The sequence below is a fragment of the Diorhabda sublineata genome, chromosome 10, assembly GCF_026230105.1.
Source record: "Diorhabda sublineata isolate icDioSubl1.1 chromosome 10, icDioSubl1.1, whole genome shotgun sequence".
Classification (NCBI taxonomy): Eukaryota; Metazoa; Arthropoda; class Insecta; order Coleoptera; family Chrysomelidae; genus Diorhabda; species Diorhabda sublineata.
This window is the reverse complement of record NC_079483.1, coordinates 19100000-19124774: the sequence shown is the minus strand read 5'-3', so window position 1 is coordinate 19124774 and position 24775 is coordinate 19100000. Positions and strand designations below refer to the sequence as shown.

Here is a 24775-nt window from a genome sequence, read left to right as displayed (position 1 = left end):
TTGTCTCTATCCTTATTTAACATAAACATATTATACAAAAATAATTGAATGTAAATATTGCTATTCATGTTTGAATATTTTTACCTCTACTATAATCAACTTTGTCTATGGTATTTTGACGTATACGTCTATCTGTTTACTGCGTTCGTCTATGTAAATCTGATGTTTTTAACTGTTCGGTATCGTTCAGTAATCCATTTTAATTTCAATCTTCTTGAGTTAATTTCAAATTAAAAAAGAAATAGAGCTTTTGACAGCGAAATTAAAAACGATTACACAAACAAAGTCCGTTGTTGTTGTCATATGTTTGACAAATCTCACTGCTCGATACGCGTTCGGTTGTATACGTTTTTGAACATCCTGAACGTTGAAAGAGAGTACTCACATTTGTTTTCACTTTTGACGTTTCAATGCTTATCAGTTAGCAATTTTATTCGACAGTTATTTATGTGTATAAAATAAATAGTTTGTTTACTGCTCGGCAATCTGTACAAGATCAAGTGAATAAATTGATCTCTGCTCGCTTTGTACCGCGATCAACATTACCGAACGCAACTATTATTGATCGTAATCTTTACCTCAATTACTCTTGGAATTTGTCTATGATATTATAGTTTCCATGACAGTGAGTCCATATTTATAGTTCTATGATTGAAAGGTGAAGGTTATGAAGTGAAAGTCGATATTTATATTTCTTTATTAGACAAAATTTAAAATAAAACTAAACCATAATCAGCCTCTAGTCTTCTTTTCGCTTTAATTTGTAATACGCCCATAGGATCCGCTGGAAAAGGTAACCCTCCACTACAACTCGTAACTTCGTTATAAAATAATTTATTAGGTCCATAGTAATAACCGTAAGACATGGCATCATCGGATCTATAGTGAGTATAAAAATTATCCATACAAAAACGAAATTTTCCGGTATATTCATTTATAACCTCAAAATACTATACCTTATGGCAATTTCCGTTATGTTGAGGGTACGAAACTCTTCGCTAAAAACCAATAATTCTCTCCAATCCCCATTCGATAAATTCCATAACGTACTATTACTTTGCGAAACGAATTTGTATTTATATTTTTTTTCGCGTGATTTTTGCACTTCCATATTGTATCTCATTTTTCTTTCCAATTTACTTAGATTTTTACAACTTAGCTCACACTAAAAAAATTCACGATACAAATAAAAGCGATGTATACGAGGGAGGGTGCGCCAACTCGGGGATATTTCAGGTAAACGAAAAGGTAGACCGAGTACATAATACACACTTCCAATTAAGTTAGGTTAAAGGTCAAATTATTCTAAAATAAAAATTTTGATAACGATAGAGTATGTGACAACCGTGGTTTCAGCTGATTCGGTAATCGTTCTATTAGAATGCCTGATATCAGTAGTGTGAGACTCTGAAGCGGCCCCTACAACTGGAACCTCTGGTTTTGGACTCAAGCCGAAACTGAAGGTCGCCCGCGTTGAGTACGGCCAGTATCAGGATCATGAATAAGTTGAAAATCATGTAGGTTTGGAGGAGAATTAGAAGTCGAGGTAGGTTGCGAATTATCTCCAACTGGTTCAGGGGCAAAGTGAACCTTCTTTGGAATTCCCTAACACCGAAGCTGGTCAATGTGACGCTTTTGGTCACTGGTACTTCTAGGACCATTCTAGTATTTCCGCTCTAGTGATAACTGACAGAAAAATTGTCTGTTTTGACGTGTAATTTACTTAGAAAGTGAGAAGTGAGAACATCCGTGATAATATTTTCGCTATTTAATTGTAGGAAGTTTACGATACTTACTATAAACGGTATGGAATCTTGATTTTGAACAACATCTAATTTGAATAACATAACAACGGAAATATCACATTTATCCCATCGAAATAAAATGCATTTTTGTCTAGTATTTTCGTTGTAGTCGCGTGTACGATTCGACGATTTTTTATTATTAAAATCGAAATTTATTTTCGATACATTCGTGGTTAGTTTCGACTTGTTATTGAAGAGATTGAACAATTTGGATTTATCCGGTATAAAATAATCTTTTTTCGATAAATTATCCTCAACTGGTGAAAAATGATTAAATCCTTTCAGTTCCTCCAAGCTTTTGCTTTTCAAATTTCGTCCCGGATCACTTTCTGAATAATATGAATACGAAATCTGTTTGCCATTTCTTTTGAATCTAGGAAACGTTGGATCAGCTATAGTTTTATAATTTTGTCCAAGATCCAGTTTTATGTCTTTATAAACAAATTTTTCGCTATCTCCAGTTGGATTTCTTCGATTAGTTTCTTCGTTATGGCAAATAGATAAAGGATTGAAGTGTACAATCTTTTTAACTTCTTGAAACGGAGTATTACAAGTTATAATTAGATTGTTGATTGGTTTTCGAGGCTTTTTATTTTTTGAAACGTTTTTCGAAGTCGTATTATCCAAATTCAGGAATCTCGGTCGAGATGTTTTCGTTTTGGGTATTTGATTTCCCTCGTACATCGAAAAAGGTTCTTCCGGTACAGTTGTGAACAGCAAAGATTGTTCCTTTTTCATTGTGAACAAAACTGAAGTGTTTTCTGGGTTTAGGACGTTTTCGGAATGCTACAAAATCGATTAAATACCTAAAGTTTGGTTAAGTATAATGAAATATACAATCGTAAGCAAAAAAACATGAAAATGATGTAATGTTTCTCGCCGTCACTGTCCAACATTATGTTCCCTAACTACTATTTTTTTCTGAAGACGTGTGACCGCAACGTGCGACTTGATTCGATTTTTTTTTGCTGACGAGTGTAGAATTTAATAGTAAAAAAATATATAAGTAAGCATACAAGATTACCTTTTTTGGAAACCCATCAGACAGTTTATTAAAAATATCACTTTTAAGCGATTCCTTGAGTAATTTCGAATATTCATTTTGAGATAAATAAACTTCGTACAAAACTACTTCTTCCGGTAACTTTATCGAAGGTTTAAAAGATTTTGCTGAACATAAAATTCCAGCATCGGTTAATTGAAGAAATTGCGTTAATGCAAAAGGAAGTTGGGAAGCTATTAACCTACAAATCCATAAGATCTGCAATATCCTTCAATTTGTAACCATAAAGTTAATATCAAAGATAGAGTGGCATCTCTTTACTCGCTATTAAAATCAAAAATTTTTCTTCTTAATTCATTGTTGTATATCTTTCAGTCTCTATCAGCAGTTAGACCCCGCTTGTATCTCTATCTTTAATATTAATTCTATGTTTGTAACATATTTGTTCTTTTAAATACATAGATAAATTATTTATCCTTCATTATAATTTGGTTCTTTATGGAATAAAATATTCCGAACTACACTAAAGCATAGATAATAAGATGAAAAGTTGGATTAGATTTATGACGAACATTAGTTGTTACGGAAAGTGGGAGTGAAATGAATACTCGTTAAAGTGTATGTCATTTGTCACATTTATGAACAAGAACAATATTTGATATTTATTATAATTAATTAATATTGCTGGAAAGAAAATAAACGTTTTTTAAGAGAAAAATGTTCAATACAATACATTTTGATACAAATTATTTCATATAAACTGTTAAGAATATCTCATTTAAGGATTTTTTTACGAAAAAAGTGGTTAACTTCTAAGTTTTTGAACAGATTATCTAACGACACGTAAGTACCTACTATAATTTGTTTTAAAAAAATCATTACTTCTAATAACATATTATTAATTATATAGATAAAGGCGTGGATCAAATAAAAACATCAAAAAATCTTGAATTTCACCATTATTGACTTCGTGCATAAAACAGTGTTTCACAACATTTGGTAAATGTTCGAAACGGGGTATACCCTATTTTTGATCATAAAAAGTCGAAAAATATATTTTGTTTATTGTTTCGGTGCTTTTAAGATGAATATGATGTTTGGAAATCGTAATTTCAACATTTTTTAAGTCAATAAAAAATCCAAAAAACGTAATTTCCCAATTTGTCTCCGAAAAAATAATTTTTTCGAAGAATGTCGCTTTTCGTTTTTTCGGAAAATAAATACAAAAATGAACAATTTGAGATAAAATTTAACCAAAATATATTAAATTTTCGATTTTTTATATCCAAAAATAAGATGGACCCAAATGAAAATATCAATTTTTTGATGTTTTATGACGAAAAATGAGGTGAAACTCACTCCTGATGAGGTTATGTTGAGGTTTTTTTTTGGAAATCATTTATTTTTGTATGAAATCTCCAAATAAAATACTTCATTTTTCAAAAAAATTCATTTTATCTTAGAAAAAGTATTGAAAATATTGATTTTTTGATATTTGTATGATCAAAAGTAGAGTTAAACTCACTCATTGGTGACGTTAGGTCTCATTTATGTTTAATGTTTAAAAAAAGCATGCGCCTTATCCCTCCTCCCAACCTTGAAAATTCCACTAGGCACCCTTTGAAAAAAAACTGTTCTAAACACTTACTTGTTGTGATAGCTAATCATTCCTCCCAACACGTGCTTAGAGTTTTTACAACATTCCAATATATGTAGGGCTTGAATGAAAATATCATCAAAACCCTAAAAATCACGTTTAGTTTTGTACTTCATTTGTACTTATTCCAATTAACTCCATACCTTTGGCATGAACAGCATTGGTTTTTGTACAAGTACTTTTTCAGAAATTGATAACATTTTTAAATAATCTTTAATAATACCCTGAAGTTTTTTTGGTAAATCCTCTTTAGAGTCTGTTTGTAAAAAATGTAAATCATTATGAAAAAAATGAATCAAAGATAATAAACTTTTAGCCCAGAGTTTCAAAACCAAACTAGAAGTGTTCTTATCAGAACCCATAACCTAGAAAAATATTTCTTATAACCCTCGTAGAATAAAAATATTTTGTATTGGTGCTAAATATATCGAAAAATATTTATTAAACATACTATAAAGAATGTCCCGTGTTGAATAATTACGAATTTTCCATTATTCAATGACATCACAACAGGTTTGGAAAATAAATTTTGCATACATTGTAATGAGCCGATGATTTGACCGCACAACGATGTTTTCTGATCATTTGACACCCATGTGGGGTAAAAATATAAAATATGCTCCAAAATATCATCATCTTTTGATAATTTGGTATCATATATGAAAACAATTTGAATTTCTCTAAAATTAATTTTAAATTTCAATAAATTTAAAATTAGAAAATAATAAAATATATTTCGAAATACCGAATTTAAACCCGCAAACTTATATTAATTACTCTCATAAAAAATTGGATTATTAAAATTTTTGAGATTTTAAAATGAGTATTGTATTAAAATATTCAAACATGCTGTATACGTAAAATGTATAATCACTTGGCCATTGTAGAATTATTTTACACAAACAAAAACACTTGTATCAATAAACTTTATAATTCAATATATAATTTTTTTAACCCCATCACAGAATATTTAATCAATAGATGTAACAGTGTGACATGTGTCGCTAAGGGTGTGGTCGTATAAGGATACAAGAGGTTTTGACCGTCATACACAACAGCCAATCGGCGCGCTAATACAAAACTATTCTTCATAGTAACGTTGATTATAAGCGGAATTTAATTCATATCTTATCACTGTATAAATTTAACTTTAATATCTTTCTGGATTTTATACAATTTCCATGAAATACTTTTACTCTAAATTTAAACCAATAATACACTGTTCTAGCTCCTGTGTTCTGAAATAGAAACTTTTACTTTTTCTATATTGGCGAAACTGTATTTCGTCCGCTATTCTTGACACATAAGTCGCCATATTTTATTATTACAGAAAAGAAGTCATCAAAACTTAATTTGTTTGGTTTTTCTTAAAATAATTGTATAGGAGATTATGAACCAAGGAGAATTATTCAGTTTTCAGTGAAGAAGAATATATAGTCATTACTTTCAGTAACATTAAACGAAGTTCTGGGTGAGTTAAACTACAATATAACAAATAATAAGGAATCGACATTTGAGAGTCAATATTTAGTAATAATAACTCGAGTTATACTATAATTCAAAGGTATAGGTGAAATTAATTGAAAAAAATAAACACTATCATCGATTTTCTACTAGAAAATTTACTTTACCTCAGCGATATTTGTCATGTGGAATGACATGACGTTTAAAATATATGTTTCATGGATCTTTTGTTATATGACCTCAAAATTGCAGTTTTTAATTGGGTGATGTAATCAAGAAGATATGCTTGTAATTATTTTATTCACGCTTGCGGCAGGTTCGGGGTCGTCGAAATATTATAATTCCAAGCTAATCACCGTTTGTGCAACGTGATAATTCAGTCTATATTCTGATCGTTTCAATCGATTTTAGAGTAAACTTCTATTTAAGTACTGAAAACAATTAAACTTGGATTCGTTATTAGAATAAAGACTTATTGATATTAATCGACAAACCCTTAATAATCTTTTAATCTACAATCTACTTAGTTTTAATCTACAATGCCAGATTGGATTCGATGAAATTTATTGCGCTGTTAGATATTATGCTACATTCTTGTTATGATGTCTCTAAAATAATGGTAAAAGTTGCTAATATATAATTAAATTATGGTTGGTGTAGAAATAGTAAGCTGCTACAAGACTTTTAATCATCAGAGGAAGCGATTATTGGAGTCTGATTGAGTGAACTAAAGAAAGAAAACCTCTATTTGAATCGATTTTTATTATTACAAATATTTGTTATATAATTTAAAAATGCCTTCAAATTATTGAAAATTTATTATGGCTGATAAAAATATTGTGTTATCAATAAAATCTACAAAGAATTACATAATAAAGTGGGTCTAAAACCGTGAGAAAGTGGGGGCATGAAAGTGTCATAATTTTTCATTTTAAAATGAAAAAAACTCATTTTGAATGAAATAATTACCCTAAAACTTTACTTTTCTCCATGTTCTGAGAATAGACAAAATGTTTAAACTATTTTTCTTCAATGATGAATAATTATTTATTTCTTAGACATTTTGATATATTTATCCTTATAAATCGTTTTGATTTTAGGTAACTTTTGATTGAAAATTAGTTTTTTTAAGTAGGTCAAAACTTCAAATTTTTACCTGTCTTAAAAAAAACTAATTTTTAATATGAATAGACCTAAAATCAAGACGATTTAGATACATAAACTATTATTAATATATATTGTAGTATTAATTGTTTTCTAACAATTTTGGTACACATTGATGCATCTTTTGGGGGGTAAAAACGTTTTAATTCTAGAAATACCTTTAATACATGGTTTATTTGCAGGTACATGGGTCCATTTGTAACTACGAGATGGTTACAAAAGTGTTTTGTTTTTAAATTGTTGCTTCTTCGATTATTAAAATCCAGATTTCTTTAATACTCACGACTCCTTTCCTTCTATGTTTTTTCACTTCTTTATAATGTTCAATTTCGTAATTTTTTCTACTGGGAATTTGTTCTTAAGGGTTTGTCTCTATAGTGTAACAATACAAACGAGTTTTATTCTATAATTTCCTAATGATATTCTTCAAATTCAAGTTTGTGTGCTATAGAATGAAGTTTTATTCTTTAACATACATTCAATTATGGGAATATTGTCATCAAATGATGTTTACATTGTGAATTATTATTGCAAAATCCTTTTCGATGATAAAAAGTATTAATATCATATTTCGTTTATTATTTGTTATAAGTTTCATCTCCTATTGTAGTATCTTTAGAAATTTTCCAATAATTATGATTATTATACAAATATTGAGAAATTGTCTTTCAAAAAGGAAACTGTAGATCCTAGAAGTGATTTTATGTTTATCTAATTTAATTTATTCAACCCGAGTGTCTATAAACTTGCTGATATATTGTCAACTATGACCTGGCAGGTTTAGCTGTCGTTTAACTCTGGATTCTTGCTCCCTTGGGAGGAAGTTTTGGATTAAGGATGATTTAGGTTAGGTGGACGTAAAATCTCATCTAGTAGTTGTAGTTTGATTCGATAGGAAAATTTTTGGATGCCTTGTTAAAAAATTTATTAAAAATTTTTAAGTATTAATATTTCTGAATAGAAAGGTCTTTAGGAAAAAGTATTTTACTCTTCATAAGAATCAAGAATCGTGCTTTAATGTTTTTTTTTGTTGGGTAGTGTAACAGTTGAAGTGATTAAAAGTGAAATTATAAAAAAAGTGGTAAGTGATAGTATCGACTACAATTTCAAAATCAATTTTTTCTTACTCCAAATTTTATTATTTGTATAGTGATTAAAATTTTGTTGTACAGGTTTTTTCACTATAATTTGACCACCCAGTAAATTTTGAAACAGTACGATATACTAAAAAAATGGTTCTCAGAAAAGTCCTGCGAATTTGACTGATTTTTTTAAAAATTATCTCGTACAATAGACAAATAAATGAAAAACTATACGTATACGATAAAAATATTGATCAACCCCCGTATATTTAATTTAGAGAGATAAAAAGAAACTAGTAAATTTCGTGAAACTCTTGTATAACAATATTAAAACGGGGTTTAGAACCTAGTACATTTTTTTCTCATTCATTTATAGCACCGAAGTTTTCGTATTAAATATACAGTGTGTCAAATTAATAGTGTGATTTTCGTTAATATCTAATTCCAATATTAAAAATGTTTTCTTCGGTTGTATCACCTTTTATTTATCAAAATCGAAAACTCTGTATAAAAATAAACACATTTTGAATAAATTTTCGTCGTATTTATTTAAACTGAATTTGCAAAACCGAATTATTTTATTATTATTCCTATATATAATATATCTTCTCCGAAAAAAGTGAAATATTTTCTTCTATATTCGTTAATATAACGAAATGAACAGATTTGCTGGCGAAAAACTACGAGACATCCATCAACAGAGAAAAAAACCAATTCGTGATTTGAATCTAATACGAAACTTCGTACAACATCGTCTTGTTTCGTCCGAATGCGGTTCAGAATAAAAGGGGGAACTCAACTTCGATGTTTATCCGAAATAATCAACGTCGAAAGTCGAAAAATTATCCTTTCGTCTTATCTTTATTATACAGAGTGAGTTTTATGTATGAAAATTTTTCTGCGCAAGCGTCTTGTGGTACGGTCGGATTATGATGGTATTTACATTGTTGTCAGATCTTTCCTTTTTTCGGAGATCTAACGAACGTTGTTATTTCAAATGGATCGCCCTATAAATACCATAATTTCGCAGTTGGAGTTAGATTTACAGTATCTACACCAAAGTTGCAATAAATATTTAGGTGGCTATGATTAATTTGAATATTTTTTAACGAAATTGGTTTAGTAAAAGATTTATTCGAATCGGGACGCAGGAAAACTGCATCAAGCGCATAAGGCCCGAGGGCCGTTTCCGGCCCAAGGGCCGTATCAATAAGACCCGCGATCGCAATGCGTCACAGAAAGAAGAATTGTGTTTTTTTAGAGGTTTTATTCTTAATTCGAATGCAGGCCAACCTACGAATTCGAAATTCAGTATATGGCCCTCTGCAAAATTGAGTTTGACGCGGTCTAAAGGATTCATGTCGGGTGATCGCGGGGGCCATCCGATAAAACCACGCCGATATTGAGTGTGGGATTCAACGAGGATTGTTACGTGACCAGTATCTACTATTATGTAAATTTACGTTTCCTCAAATGTGGATCGTCCTCTAACAGGACACAAACATTGATGCGGTTTTTCTACGTTCTGATTTGTATAAATCCTTCTACTGAATCAGTTTCGTTAAACTTTTTTACTAATTTACTGACAGTGAATCTTGTTATGAGATTTGTGAATTTGGATAAACGTCAAATTTCGGCTGAGATAACGGCAAATCTGACTAAAAATAATCCTTATTTCTTAAATATTTCGAAAAGCGAAATATCTACAGATTGATCCATATGAAATAACATTGTTCGTTATATTTCCGGAAAAAGTGAAGATCTGACAACGATGTAAATATCGGATAAACCGTTTCCGAGATAATTGAGGCGTTCCATACATAAAAGTCACTCTGTATATATGAACATTTGAATATACACAGTGAATTTTTCTTGTGACAACTATCTGTCAAAAAGAAAAAAAATAAGTTTTAGTCGACGACCTGCTGATAATATACCGATATATATATATATATATATAGCGTGGATTATAAAAGCGTTAAAAAAAGACACGAAATAAGAAACCCTGTATATTTTTTAATATCTAAGTTTCTCGTTTTCGTAACGTCAGATTATATAAGGTGTTTAAAAAGATATGACCATTTCTATATCGAAATTATTACGAAATCGACTTTTTTATACGGGATGAGCTAAAAAGTAAACTGTTCTAAGAATTTTATTTTTTTTTTTTTATTAAATATTTCAATCTATTAGCCTCTACGTACGCTACAGGATGTCTCCTGTAGCGTTTTTTTTTATTATTTCTGCTAAATAAATAAATATTACACCGATATAAAATATTTAATGAAACGTCTCCCGTTTCTTTTTACGTTAATTTTTACAATTTATTAGATCTTTTGATATGTTTATGTGTCTAAATGTTGATTTTAGGTCCTTTTGTATCAAAATTAGTTCTATTTTCAACAATTTTCGAAAGATAGATAAAAAAGAAAAGTCAAAACGTCAATTTTATCTATCTTTCGAAAATTATTAAAAAAAAAACTAATTTCAAAACAGAAAGTACTTAGAATCAAGTTTTTTCTTTCACAAATTATAATTTATTTACGAAAATTTTCGAGTTAAAAATATATACCGTCATCGAACAATTTTTTCAAAATTTGAACCCTATTTTGAGGATTCAGTCGTTATATTTTGGGCCCCCCTATCCGCCCCTGTTTTCTTTTTTTACGTAGAACACTCTGTATATTTATACTTTTGTCTAAGTGAAAACTAAACAGCTGACGTTTTTCAAAAAGACCGTCACCAAACCCGAAAAATGTTGTTTTAAATTACCCGCAAACACTCGCCAATTTTTTCGCTTTATACAGTGTGATTTCAATTTAAATCGAATAAAATCGACATCGAGCAACTCTAGATTTTGTCTTTGTAACGTTTTAAATAACATTAATGACAATATGTCTTTGGATATTTGACTTTTCCTTGAAAATAACAAAAAATTATGAAAAATTACTACAGTAAATAACAGCCGTATACTGTATACCAAATTTGGTGTTTTTAAATTGAAGGGTTACAAAGAAATTTAGTTTTTTCAAAATTTGGACTCTATTTTGAGGATTCACGGAGATGCCACTCTGTATAGATGTAAATTGCCTTCAGTCGTTTATATTTTGGGATCCCCTATCCGCCCCTGTTTTCTTTTTTTACGTAGAACACCCTGTATATGTATACTTTTGTATTTTTCGAGCCAACATCGCTAATTTTCAACTTTTAAATAATAAAAATTGAAGGTTATAATTTTGTTTAATGTACAGTACAGTACAATTATGATTCAACGGTTTCTTGGACGGGAAAATGATTTTCCGGTACAGTTATTTATATTACGTCATATTTCAGATGTCAAATGTCAAAATTTTTGTGTTTGGCGTTGATACTCGTAGAAAGAAAACTGTTTTCCCGTTTGTTTAAGTGTTAATATTTACGTTTAAAAAATAATTAATGAAAACGAAGAAAAGTTACGTACACAATTATATCGAAGACGCGCTCTCACACTGGGAAAAAATTAACTGGCAAATATTATGCCGGCACGTTTTACTGTCCTCTATTCTTGTCGAAATTTTTACGTAATTTATTATAATATTTTCGAATTTTTTGTCTTAACATTGGATTTGAAAAGAAAAAACAATATAGTCTGGTAAAAGAAGTTCTGAAATTTGATTTTTTGTACTTCTGACTGAATTTATATAGAAAAAATTGTACAAATACGTACAGAACTGTGGGCGGACTAAAAAAGATTTCAACCCCCATGGAAGGGAGTGGAAAAAACTACGATTTTTCAGTTGTAAAGCTTAAAATTTTAGGCCTACGTCATCTAGACTGTAACTCACCCTTGAGACGGTTAATAGTACAAAAAAATTCAATAAAAATTGTCAACTTTTTGGTAATTTTATTGAAAATTATAAATCGTGGAGGAAAAAATTGAAAAGTTAACCCTAAAATTTTATGCTGTACAATTTTTCTTTAAAACTAGTTTTAGTTTTCATACCCTTCATATTTGTGGGGGCCTCATAGGCCCGACGAGTCCTTTGAAAACCCTTTGATATCATTAGGCAGGTTGTGGAGTCCGCCCAGGTGTTTAAACCCCATTTTTTTCCATTATTTACAAATAATTTCAGCCAGAGCCAAAAAACTGGTTTCATAGTATTTCTAACTGGACTAATACGGGACATCTTTCTCTACATACAGGATGTTTCTCAATACGTACCACAAAAACGAATAAAAAAAAACTAACACTCAGTTTTCCTCTCCATCATTTATGGAGGAAAGATCCACCGTACGTCTAAACCACTATTATTTACAAATACAAAAGAAATAAATTACTAAAAGATGCAATTGTCGTTTATTAAGATTAACCTTATTTCTATTGCTTTCACACGCTAAACGAAAAGACTATAATTGAACCAATTCTCGAAGTATTTTTTCCATTCCGATTGAGGCGCCTCCAAAATATGCGATTGAACGCACCAGGAGTAGAAAAACCTTGAAATCTCAATGCCAAACGGCGGATAAACCATAAATTCTATGTTCAAAACCGTTTTTAGTTCATGCAACATGCGTTTTATTGTAATTTTTTTACCAAGATGAATGTTCTGAGTTTCTGAGTACGTTCACACGTCAAACTTGCGTCCGATTTGACATATACACATCAGAAAATTAAGTAACTACCCTCGTATTTATATTATTTCTTTTCACACACCATAGTTGAATAAATACTGAAAATATTGTACGTAAAGGATAGAGTTTGTCATGTCAATTGGTTGCTCTATGCTCTTAAATCTAAACCCAACGATGTCTTCCCCAAATTATATTTATTTTTACGTATTTTTGGCATATACTAAAAGATATTTTTTACTGTAAAGAATTTTATGTATCTCCAAATTTTATTGAGGATGCGATGCAGCGAAACAACCGAAACTTCTGGATGATTTGCAGCTAAGTTTACTCACCAAAGTGTCAAGTAATTGCAACCCTACTCACAGATTCTTACAAATATTTGAAAAAAAAACTGAAATATAAATCGTGTGGCTTCTAAATGCGAAAAATTTAGTTTTTTCAACAGTAAAGAATCGATTCTTGTATGCAATATAGGATTTAAGTTCGGGCGAATCCATTTCGACATTATGTACTACCGAAACTACAAAATGTGCCTGCTCTAACCATCCAAGAACTTCCTCCAAACTCCTCGTTATATTTTATGCAACACTGCGCGAATGTTTATCAAAATCGTCCATAGACTCGTCCTGTTCTATATCTACGAGGATATATTGAAAAATTCTTAGCCTACTGTCAATGTCAAAAGACCTTTCAAAAAAAAATTACTGCAAACAAGACCTCCACAGCTTTTATTACCTCCTCGTTGGAAGAAAATTTGCATTTTGGACTTTTTTTCCGTTGAGGAAAGAGATGATAGTCGAACGGAACCAAATCTGGTGAATAAGGGGGGTGTTATAGTAATTCGAACCCTAAATCACGAATTTTTGTGCAAGGGCGTTGTCCTGCAAGAACAAACCACCTTTGGATAGTTTTCCGCGTCTTTTCTCTTCAATTTTTTCCCGAAGTAATGTCGAATAGTAATCTTCTACTCTTATCCAAAAAATCAAGTACAAAAAACTGGAGTAAGAACTTTTCCAGCAGATTTTTGGACACGAAACTTCTTAGGTCTTGGAGAACCAGAGTGTCGACATTACATCGATTGTTGCTTTGTTCCTGGATCGTAGAAATGTACCCAAGTCTCATCCATAGTAACAATTCGATTTAAGAAGTCTCAAAGATCGAACGCGATGCTTCTACCCTTGCACGCTTTTGGTCAACATTCAAACATTTGAGGATCCGTTTTGCAGCAATTTTCTCATGTCCAAATTGACGTTTTATCCGTTTTTGTCCAATTCGAAGGTCTGATAAAATCATTTCATGGAATGTATCGATATTTTCGGGGATTGACACAGAAACTGGCCGCCTTCCCGATCGGACATCATCTTTAATGGAAAATTTGCCTTGCAATCAAATTTTTCACGAAGGACATTGATCACCAAGAGTATTAATGGTATCTTCGTAAATCTGCTTACCTCTTAACCCTTTTAACTGGTCTAGACCAATTAAATATCAATTCATCCGTCTAGTTAACGTGGCCTGGTGTTAATTTGGTGCCAGCGCCTTTTCGATATTCAAGGTTAGCTACTGTAAAGCTTTTATTGAACTTTAACACCAGTGAGGTCCCCATGACAATGGATCAATCATCTCCCCTTCGTTATCAATCTATTGGTAACCACGGTAAACCCTGGAAACGGCAGTCTAGCTCACTGAAGAGTCAGGTAAGCGCTGGATACTGCATTAAGCTAGATTTAAACCATTCACGATACTTCGAGATGATTTCGTGGTTCTCGCCAAATCATCGGCGTTCCAATTTTAAAGGCGTACCATCCTGAAAAATATACCTTCCAGAGCAAAAAAATGACTGTCTCGAAGAGACATCCTATCAATATTTACTGATCCTTCCGCTGGTCCAAATAACACCTTCCAATCGATTTTCCATGAACCGAAAAAGTTTCTGCACTCGATCTTGTTTGATGCTATTATATTATCAAATTAGCGCGGTTTTGAGGCCCCAAATCCAGTATTAGCATCAAGGATGAAGCGTAGGAAACGACGTAATCTCCTAAAAACTCTTCTATGAATCGGTTTGCCGTAAATCCCCACGCTTCATCAATAGAAACAAACTCGGTTTCGGCTTCTCCAAACCAACCAGGAACCTTTTCCAAAAGCGCCACGTTTTCTTTTATGCACCACAGCTTGTTCTCTGGCAAATCTTAGAAGGACTGCTCGGTGTACTGGGGCTAATTTGGGGCCAATCTTTTGGCTCAAAGTTAGCTCCTCTCCAGCCAATTGTTGGACTGTAAAATCCAGAAATATTTTATGTTATTTTGAAGCTTATACTATTAATTTTATATTACGAAGCATATTTTTTAAGTAAGTACCGTTTTGGAATTACCTGTACCTTAATATACTTTTCTACATAATTTTCGTGAATATTGAGGCACTTGTCATAACTTGGCACCAGTTTTTCAATACCCTCCTCATAAAATTCTGCCGCCCGACTTGTTAACAACTGTATCACAACTGTTTTGACTTCGTTATCGTCTTGAAGACGCTAACCCCCCAGGTGTTTCTTCAACCAGATCGGGACTGCAGGGAGGATGATCTAGAGCTTCCGATTGAAAAGATTTGGTGCAGCAAAACGATACCCTTGCTGCATTAACAGCAAAACTCCTCTTCTGTCCAAAGAAACTGTGCACATGATTTTCCGGGCATAAATTGTTTGCTTAAACTTCGCTTTTTTGGATGATGATCACTCGATAATGTTTTGTCCGTGAACTTGACAGATCTCACGATGAATATCGATCGGTTTTACGCTTTTAGCACTAAGAAATCGTTTAACAGCCCGTACTTCACAATCGGCGGGACTCACGATTCTCGGAGGCAACTTAAACACTCAGTAAACAATGAAGAGTCAGACTGTAATAGCGTCAGTGCGTAGCTAAGAGATGTAGGTGCGCATGTGCGGAACGCCGACCTTGGGATTGCGGCGGCGGAATCGCAAAACGGTACTTAGTTAAAAAATATGCCGCGTATTAATAAAAATACAATTTCTTGTTCAGTATTTTTGTCAAAGATTTGTTTAAACAACGATTGACGACGTAAAAAGTTTAGATATCAATTAATATAAAAAAAAAGAACAATTTCCAAAAAAAAAGTTGAGGTTAGTTTTGACAAAACCAAGTGATGAATGAACAGCGGCGACGTACAAAGAGTTAAACTAGTGTAATTGATTATATTTAAGCCGAGATTTTACATAAACATGACCGTAGTTATTTTATGATTTATATCGATCGAAAAAATATCGATACTAATCGAGTCTCGTCGAAATTTTAATAGAAAAATGGATTCCGACCCAGCTTCGCGTCGTAACTCTGATGTACTCGTCAACTGTGGTCGCGCCAAAAAAGTTCTTTTAGAAAAAGTCTTGTTGTTATTACTTGTCAGTGAGGTAATTTGTTCGGTGGCTACAAGGTGATTTTTTTTACTTCTAGATTACGATGAGTGTTATTATTAGACTTCAAAATTTACCTTGGTCGGCAAATGCGTTAGATATAAGACAATACTTCAGTGGTCTCGGAATACCGGAAGGAGGAGTTCATATTGTTGGAGGGGAACTCGGTGACGCTTTTATAGCTTTCAGGTACAAAAAAATTAATCGTTTGAGGTACGACAACAACGCGGCTCGTCAATTTGTCAGGATAAAAAAACTAATCTCTTAATAGAGAGGAAACCCATATATGCAAATCATTTTAATCTTGGGGAGATTAATCTTTCGAAATTTTTTCGTGTAAAAACCAAACACTAGAGGATAAACCCTATTGGAGATACGTAAAGACGTACCTTGGTAGCTAATTCCACAGGTTTGCACTTCTCCGAAGAAATGAGTCTCATCAAATTGATTTTCTGCTCTAACTCGATGTTCACGAGCCACGAATAGGTTTGTGCAGCTCGGAAGAGAATTTGCCGTGGTAGTATCGGTAAAACAGAATCGGATCCGGATCCGCGACATTTTTTGCTCTAAGCCGTACAAGTTTTTTACTAACACCAAATGGGGGAGCAATATTCAAAAGATGGACGAATCTGGGTCTTGTTAAGCTTCGACTAAATCGTCTACGTGACTATGGACCAAATCCTGAGATACTTTGTAATAATAGCACCGTGGAACTCAATCAGATGGTGATCTGATGCTTCCTAAGGCTTCTGGTGGTTGATTTGAACGCTGTTTTGTCGAGTAAATCGTTGACGTACAGGAAAAAGATAGTAATTGATAAGATGGATCCTTGTGGAACACCAGCGTTGACTTTAAATCTTCCTGATAATGTATCCATCGATAGCGATCAGGATGGATCGATCTTTGAGGAAGCTACTAAGCCAGTCGATATACGAGGTCAACAAAAGCCTTTGATACGTCCACTGGTTATTGGTCTGGATTTCCCCATCTTTCTCTTCAGCTTCAGTCCATAGCGACAAAGACCAGGAGATCCCTGGTTGATTTATGTTCGTCGAAGATGTTGGCAGACTCAATATATCTCAAAATTTACCGGTTAACGACTTTTTCCGTGACCTTGGACCTTGGCCGGGACTAAACCCATCGGGTGGTAGTTGTTAGGAAATCGGCGGCTTCTAACCAACAGTTTGAGGTGAAAAAAAAAAAAAACAGAAAACTACTATCTTGAAACGCCTGTCACAGTTCTACATCTGTCAAAATTCGTCCATTTACGTCCAAGATACAAAATTATAATTTGCATATTTGGGTTTCCTTACATAATATACAAAAAACTTGAAACGATAAGGATTTATACGAGTTGAAAAAAAAAACTATCGAGACACTTTCTTTTCAACTAATTCAAAATATTTTTTCATCGCACCTCGTACTATTTGTGCGTTATAAACATCAATATTTTTGAGCAAATTTAAATATATAGTGCGATACAAAAAAATCTTTCTAATTTATTTCTAACGAAAGTTAATCCAGTTTGAAATTAGTTACGGGGATCGACGCAAAAGTTATAAACTGATTCAGTAAGATTTCGTCGTGTTATACGAGAGTCATTTTCGAAGTAAGAACAAATAATTTGTCATTATTCCATTCGTCAACCCCATCGACCATAAATTACCTTCAATTAATGTATTTTTTCACAAAATGCCTTAGTAAAAACTTCAAAACCGTCTAAGTAACGAATTAAGCTGCCTCGCAGATGATTTGACAGACTGCCCATTGCAGTAGACATATCAAAAAATCGCGTGGGTCATAATCCGCATGAAATTTTGGACAGGAAAAAAACTATCGGTATGATTGGGGTCACGTTTACTCGTTCTACTCTAGAGCGAGACTACTCTATAACTGCTTACCCGCGATCCGAAGAATTTTCCTGCCAGTCCGTGGAAGATGATCAAGTAACAGAAGAAAATTCTGTCCTGTTGATGATAACCACGGTTTTCTGGGATTAACACGTTGGTTTGTAGACGAATTCAGAAAATCTACTTCTAGACTGTTTCCGTTTTGGTTCTTTTGGCGATCTAGCGCTATCCGAAGGATTTTCCAGGCGGTAGACGAAACGTGGATCCACTAGTACACACCAGAGATCAATAAAAAGTCTGTCCCTTCCAGATTGTCTCAGTATTTGATCTTGTCGGGCGTTCCGAGTAGCACCTACCGACTAAAACCTTTTGTCTCTAGTAGTTGCGGCCCTTTCCTCTGAACCTTTTCAAAAACCTCTCAGATGAACTCCAATCTAGTCTGTATACATAAAGTTTAAAGAGTTTATTCAGATGAAATGTAATTTGATCTCATTTCCTAATGCCCGAAACCCCCAGTCTTTGAACTATCCTTTTTGCCAAATCGTGTTGTTCAAAAATATCGTTTCTTTCTTTGGCAAGGATCAGCGCATCCTTTCCATTCCAAAATCTCTTCGTAAGACCACATGGAAAAAGAAAGGTAAAACGACGGCCGTGAAGCCGTCGAGCACTTAGAGCCGATCAGGAGCTTTGGCTTGAACCCTTTGATGTCGTTAAACCTCACAGATAACGCGATCTGCAGATAGATGGCAGTGTCCGGTCGCTAGTCTGATTTTGCGCCAACTTAGTTGGAGCAGTTGTTTGGTGAGAGACCAACGGGGTCCTGAGCCTTCGCTTGTCTCCATCCATCTCTGCCTGTTGAGAGACGTGATGAAGACGCTGTTGGCAACACCAAGGATGGATTTTGGACCCGTTGGTGAATTCGACGATCCCAGTTTGGCGAGTGAGTCCGCTTCGTCGTGATCAGGCACCCAAACGATCTGGATCTTGCAGCCATTATTCACCAGATTTTGAAGGACTCTCTTACAGTCCTAGATCATTCCTTTTCGACTGAAACTAAACAGAATTTTTGGGCGTTTAAACTGCCCTAGACACCGTATTTTCCATATTTAGCTTCTCGGGGCTTAGAATTGTTTCTAAATTTGATAAGTTCGCACAAATTTCAGTTGAATGGGGGGTGCGAGCAACGCTAAATCTAATGCGAGAGAAAAATATCGAAAAATAAATGTTTTGACAGTTGTCTACGTTCATATTATACGAGTAACGTGTACATAAATTCATCATGAAACGGTTCTTACTTAAAAAATGAACCTCGTATACGATACGATATCGAAAATGAAGAGTATCGATTAGCGCCTAACGACGTACTACGTTTGTTTCAGTACTGACGAAGATGCGCGTCAAGCATTCATGAGAAACAATGGCAAAATCAAAGAAGTTCAAATTACTCTTATGCTCAGTTCGCGTACCGAAATGCAACGCGTCATCGAGCAAGCGCGCTCCCAATCGTACGCGGCATTCATGCAACCGGTGCCGAGCGCCGTTCCACTACCCGCCGCCGTTCCCACCCTCATTCCTCCGGTAGTAGAACCTAAGAAAGACGGTAAAGAAAAAAATGATAAAAGAGAGAGCCGCAGGAGATCCAGATCGAAATCGAGAGACAGAAAAGATAGATCGAGGGAACGGCGACGGCATCGTAGAAGTCGATCTAGATCGAGAGATCATAAATCGAGCCGACGAAGAGACAGAAGTAGAAGTAGGGGAAGATCTCGTTCTAGAGATCGGAAAGGGAAAGAATATCGTCGACGTTCAGAAGAGCGAATCGTTAATACAGTACAAAAGGATCAGAAAAAGAACGTTTCGGAAATATGGGCGAAAAATAACATCGAAAGAACATCGCAACAACAAAATCAATCGAATAGAATAGCGGAAACGAACAATTTTCAAAATCCCAACAACGGAACCGTTTTCAGAACCAGTTGGCCGCCGAATAACAACCCCGACGATCATTACCAAAACAACCGAAATTTCGATAATTTCCAAAATCGATTCCAAAGAAATCTACCGAATCAAAGGATTGGAAATCGAATCGATAACGATCCTTCAATGAATTGCAGCATCGCCCTCGAGCCGTTCTACGGCGGTTACGGTGACGTGAGAAGATTCTTCCACGGTATGTTTATCAGCGGAAACGGCATCAAATTCATAAACGATTTCAACGGTAGAAGCACCGGCGTCGTTTACGTGCGATTTTCAAATAGGAAATTCAAAGAAGAAGCTCTCCGGATGAGCGGAGAAATGTTGAACGGCACCGCCGTAGTCATCACTCATATCGACGACGCCGAATTCGACGAAGCCACCGATCGATACAACCCGAGAAAAATCGACAACGGCGACGAAAATATCAATTTCAGAAGTAAAAACATAACGAAATATTTCAATCAAAATAACGAAGTCGAAGTCGTGAAAAATTTCACGTGTCTAACCGTCGACGATCTACCGACTTATTGCAAAGAACAAGATATCTTGCACATGTTCTCCCAACACCCCCTAGTAGCCTTGATACTAACCACGAAAAAGAAAGGCGGTTACATAGCCTACGTTAAATTCAGTAGTCAGGCCGTGGCGAAGAAAGCCTCGGAAGAAAAATCCCTCCATATAGTCGGCGGTAAACAAGTAACCGTCCTACCGTGCAAAGACGAAGATTTCGACGAAATCAACCGACAACACGAGGTCAATATCAATAGTACGAAAGCCGATGACGTCGGAACGGATTGTCTGAGCGTATCGCGCTTACCGGAAAAAACCAACGACAAAGATATCGCCGATTTCTTCTCCGACATCGGCGTTATACCGACGAAAATCCACCTGATGAGCAACAACCTCGGTTTCACCGGTCAAGCCTACTGCGAATTCGCTAACGTGGAAGAAGCGTCGCGCGCCGCCAGAAAAAACGAAACTTCCCTCGGAGAATCTTCCGTATCCGTCGTACCCATCCAACGAACGGAAATGGAAACTATTCTCGGAACCACCGTACCGGCACCCGAACCCGAAAATACCGAAGAAGCCGACGATAAAACTGTCCCGGAAGAAAAAGCTACTCCGAAACCGGTTCTACCGCTGTTGTCCAACATTATCAATCCTCCGAACTCGTTGAATTTCATCTCGCCGGATAACCACCACCACTATTATAACCACAGGGCGCCGTTTCCGTTCCGGCCGTTCGATAACATGAGAGGACCGAGGTTTTCCGGTCGGAATATGGCGTTCAGGCCGAGGAAAGAACCGTCGAAAGACATATTCGACGATGTACCGCCCGGGTGTACCGTCTTTATGAAAAACGTTCCCTACAAAGCGAATACCAACGACATTTTGAACTTTTTCGAAGGGTACAATCACACCAATAACGTCAGTAGACGGTATAACGCCAATAATACACCGAGCGATGAGGCGAAAATTATATTTTTCGACGCGGAAGAAGCGACGCGGTGCGTTAGGGAATTGAATAAACAAAAAATTTGGGATCGACAGATTTTTCTGAGGCAAGAATAGAAACGAAAAAAAAAAAAACGTTTACGTTTCCGTGTGAGAAAATTTCGTGGAAGAGCCGACCAAAGACAAGATTTTTTTACGAGACGGTGCATTAGTTTTTGTTCAAACGATATTTTCAATCGGGACTGAATATTTTTATTTGTTGTATAATTTTCGAGCTAGACTCGGTATAAATATTTATAAGCGATTCATTGGTTATAAATATTTTCATTGCGCATGATCGTACTAAACAAATTTTATTTATATAATGTCAATAAAATTTATCATAATGATAATTTTGTATTTTTCTTTTCTTTTTTGAAAATGTCTACTTTTACTTCATTTTACAACAAGTTTCCGCCTACTTTCCCCGATAAAGAAAAAAATACTCCAGAAACAACTACTGAAATCTACGACATCAGGACTACCAACTAAAACGAATTTCCAGTTGACCTTGAGTGCAATCTGTTCAAACGCCTTTACGATATCCCAAAACTCTTTCCTCTGAATCAACTTCCCGTACCAGAAACTTCATCTTCCCAATAAGGAGTACACTGGTCGTTTCCTAGCTTACAATGGTCGCCTTCTGTCTGTCTATCACCTCCAGAGGCTCTTTTTTCTTCCTTAAGAGAAAAGAAAGTTCCTCCAAGTCTTCCTCTTCTCAGCAAAACGTACAATGGTCGCCTTCTGTCTGTCTGTCACCTCCAGAAGCTCTTTTTTCTTCCTTCAGAGAAAATAAAGTTCCTCCAAGTCTTCCTCTTCCTAGCAACACGTACAATAGTCGCCTTCTGTCTGTCTATCACCTCCAGAGGCTCTTTTTTCTTCCTTCAGAGAAAAGAGAAAGTTCCTCAGAGTCTTCCTCTTCCTAGCAACACGTACAATGGTCGCCTTCTGTCTGTCTATCACCTCCAGAGGCTCTTTTTTCTTCCTTAAGAGAAAAGAGAAAGTTCCTCCAAGTCTTCCTCTTCCTAGCAAAACGTACAATGGTCGCCTTCTGTCTGTCTATCACCTCCAGAGGCTCTTTTTTCTTCCTTCAGAGAAAAGAGAAAGTTCCTCCAAGTCTTCCTCTTCCTAGCAAAACGTACAATGGTCGCCTTCTGTCTGTCTATCACCTCCAGAGGCTCTTTTTTCTTCCTTCAGAGAAAAGAGAAAGTTCCTCCAAGTCTTCCTCTTCCTAGCAAAACGTACAATGGTCGCCTTCTGTCTGTCTATCACCTCCAGAGGCTCTTTTTTCTTCCTTCAGAGAAAAGAGAAAGTTCCTCCAAGTCTTCCTCTTCCTAGCAAAACGTACAATGGTCGCCTTCTGTCTGTCTATCACCTCCAGAGGCTCTTTTTTCTTCCTTCAGAGAAAAGAGAAAGTTCCTCCAAGTCTTCCTCTTCCTAGCAAAACGTACAATGGTCGCCTTCTGTCTGTCTATCACCTCCAGAGGCTCTTTTTTCTTCCTTCAGAGAAAAGAGAAAGTTCCTCCAAGTCTTCCTCTTCCTAGCAAAACGTACAATGGTCGCCTTCTGTCTGTCTATCACCTCCAGAGGCTCTTTTTTCTTCCTTCAGAGAAAAGAGAAAGTTCCTCCAAGTCTTCCTCTTCCTAGCAAAACGTACAATGGTCGCCTTCTGTCTGTCTATCACCTCCAGAGGCTCTTTTTTCTTCCTTCAGAGAAAAGAGAAAGTTCCTCAGAGTCTTCCTCTTCCTAGCAACACGTACAATGGTCGCCTTCTGTCTGTCTATCACCTCCAGAGGCTCTTTTTTCTTCCTTAAGAGAAAAGAGAAAGTTCCTCCAAGTCTTCCTCTTCCTAGCAAAACGTACAATGGTCGCCTTCTGTCTGTCTATCACCTCCAGAGGCTCTTTTTTCTTCCTTCAGAGAAAAGAAAGTTCCTCAGAGTCTTCCTCTTCTTAGCAACACGTACAATAGTCGCCTTCTGTCTGTCTATCACCTCCAGAGGCTCTTTTTTCTTCCTTCAGAGAAAAGAGAAAGTTCCTCCAAGTCTTCCTCTTCCTAGCAAAACGTACAATGGTCGCCTTCTGTCTGTCTATCACCTCCAGAGGCTCTTTTTTCTTCCTTCAGAGAAAAGAAAGTTCCTCCAAGTCTTCCTCTTCCCAGCAAAACGTAAAATGGTCCCCTTCTGTCTGTCTGTCACCCCCAGAACGCTCTAGACGTACCCATGTCCCGTTAGGTGATAGTTAACGTCAATATACGTCTCTTTTATCCAATCCATTAATGCTTTTCCTTCTGAGAGAAAAAAGTGCCTACAAATCTGCTTTTTCCCACAAAAAAATACACCGGTCGTCTTCTAACTCCTTAAAAAAGCTCCAGAAGTATCCATGTGCTTATAGATAATAATTTACAGCAACATGCGTATTTTTTGTCAAATCCTACACGCTCTTGATTAACCTGTGGGTCCAACATCCACTAGTTTCTCTAGTCTAACTGTTCTGTCACCTCCAAAGTCTCTTTTTTCTTCCTTCACTGGTCATCTTACTTCTTCAGAAGTACCCCTGTCCCTTTAGATGATATTTATCATCAATATTTGCTTCTTCTGTCCAATATTTCTCGATCTTGATCAACTTACAGGTTCAACATCTACTGGTTTCACTGCTCTATCTATTTTACACCTCTATAGTCTTTTTTTTTCTTCAGAGAATAAAAATTACCCTCCGAATCTTCCTCTTCCTAAAAAGACGTGCACTGGTCAGCTCCTAGTTTCGTAAGAAAGCTCTAGAAGTACCCGTGACCCTTTAAGTTATATGTAACGTCAATATGTGCTTCGTCTGTCCAATTCTTCGCGCTTTTTATTAAATTATAGGTTCAACATCCAGTTGTTTCACTGCTCTATCTATTTTGTACCTCTAGAGGCTTTTTTTCATCCTTCAAAGAAAAAAAAAGTGTCTCCGAATCTTCCCAAAAATATCCAGCACCGTTTAGGTTATATTTAATGTCAAATTTTATGCTTCTTCTGTCCAATTCTTCAAGTGTCGACAGAATTATTGACAGTGATTTGAAGTATTATATTTTTATATTGTAACAGTAGATTTATTATAAATATATTAATACTTTTTTTTCTCCAGAAATTATTCTAAATCATATATAATAAATATTACTTCGATGAATAACGAAACTATTACCATAGATAAACTTATAATTTATCTATTGATACTCTATTACTTGAGTATCAGATAC

At 34.9% G+C, this 24775-nt stretch overlaps 2 protein-coding genes across 6 annotated transcripts; one reads left to right on the top strand and one right to left on the bottom strand.

Annotated features, from left to right (window-relative positions):
- Nucleotides 1-681: 681 nt before the first annotated feature.
- On the bottom strand, nucleotides 682-5544 carry LOC130449572 (uncharacterized). 3 transcript variants are annotated; one of them, XM_056787493.1, is made up of 8 exons: nucleotides 5340-5544; nucleotides 4917-5145; nucleotides 4609-4830; nucleotides 4457-4551; nucleotides 2830-3049; nucleotides 1797-2591; nucleotides 957-1165; nucleotides 682-879 (listed from the first exon to the last, which is right to left on the bottom strand). In XM_056787493.1, exons 1-8 carry the CDS (start codon nucleotides 5345-5347, stop codon nucleotides 711-713), a joined length of 1947 nt encoding a protein of 648 aa, XP_056643471.1. In that variant the 5' UTR covers nucleotides 5348-5544; the 3' UTR covers nucleotides 682-710. The 3 variants fall into 3 exon arrangements, with proteins under 3 accessions (XP_056643471.1, XP_056643472.1, XP_056643473.1); XM_056787494.1 differs by lacking the exon at nucleotides 5340-5544 and adding an exon at nucleotides 5211-5228; XM_056787495.1 differs by lacking the exon at nucleotides 4917-5145 and having other exon boundaries at nucleotides 5340-5542.
- Nucleotides 3429-24503, top strand: LOC130449571 (uncharacterized). Of its 3 annotated transcripts, none has more exons than XM_056787491.1 (4): nucleotides 3429-3651; nucleotides 5796-5936; nucleotides 16260-16408; nucleotides 19449-24503. In XM_056787491.1, the coding sequence occupies exons 3-4, from the start codon at nucleotides 16266-16268 to the stop codon at nucleotides 21616-21618; spliced, it is 2313 nt and encodes a 770-aa protein (XP_056643469.1). In that variant the 5' UTR covers nucleotides 3429-3651; nucleotides 5796-5936; nucleotides 16260-16265; the 3' UTR covers nucleotides 21619-24503. The 3 variants fall into 3 exon arrangements, with proteins under 3 accessions (XP_056643469.1, XP_056643468.1, XP_056643470.1); XM_056787490.1 differs by having other exon boundaries at nucleotides 3576-3651; nucleotides 16260-16432; XM_056787492.1 differs by lacking the exons at nucleotides 3429-3651; nucleotides 16260-16408 and having other exon boundaries at nucleotides 5766-5936.
- Nucleotides 24504-24775: the final 272 nt, after the last annotated feature.

What these genes read in the sequence shown, in the direction of transcription:
- LOC130449572 (XM_056787493.1), bottom strand. An exon ending in CAATGCTGTTCATGCCAAAG is followed by an intron (nt 4,552 to 4,608) that starts GTATGGAGTTAA and finishes CGTGATTTTTAG; the next exon opens with GGTTTTGATGATATTTTCAT. An exon ending in AAGATTCCATACCGTTTATA is followed by an intron (nt 1,166 to 1,796) that starts GTAAGTATCGTA and finishes GAATTTTTTTAG; the next exon opens with TGTGAGCTAAGTTGTAAAAA.
- LOC130449571 (XM_056787490.1), top strand. Translation starts at nt 16,266, where the DNA reads ATGAGTGTTATTATTAGACTTCAAAATTTACCTTGGTCGGCAAATGCG. An exon ending in AAAAAAATTAATCGTTTGAG is followed by an intron (nt 16,433 to 19,448) that starts GTACGACAACAA and finishes CGTTTGTTTCAG; the next exon opens with TACTGACGAAGATGCGCGTC.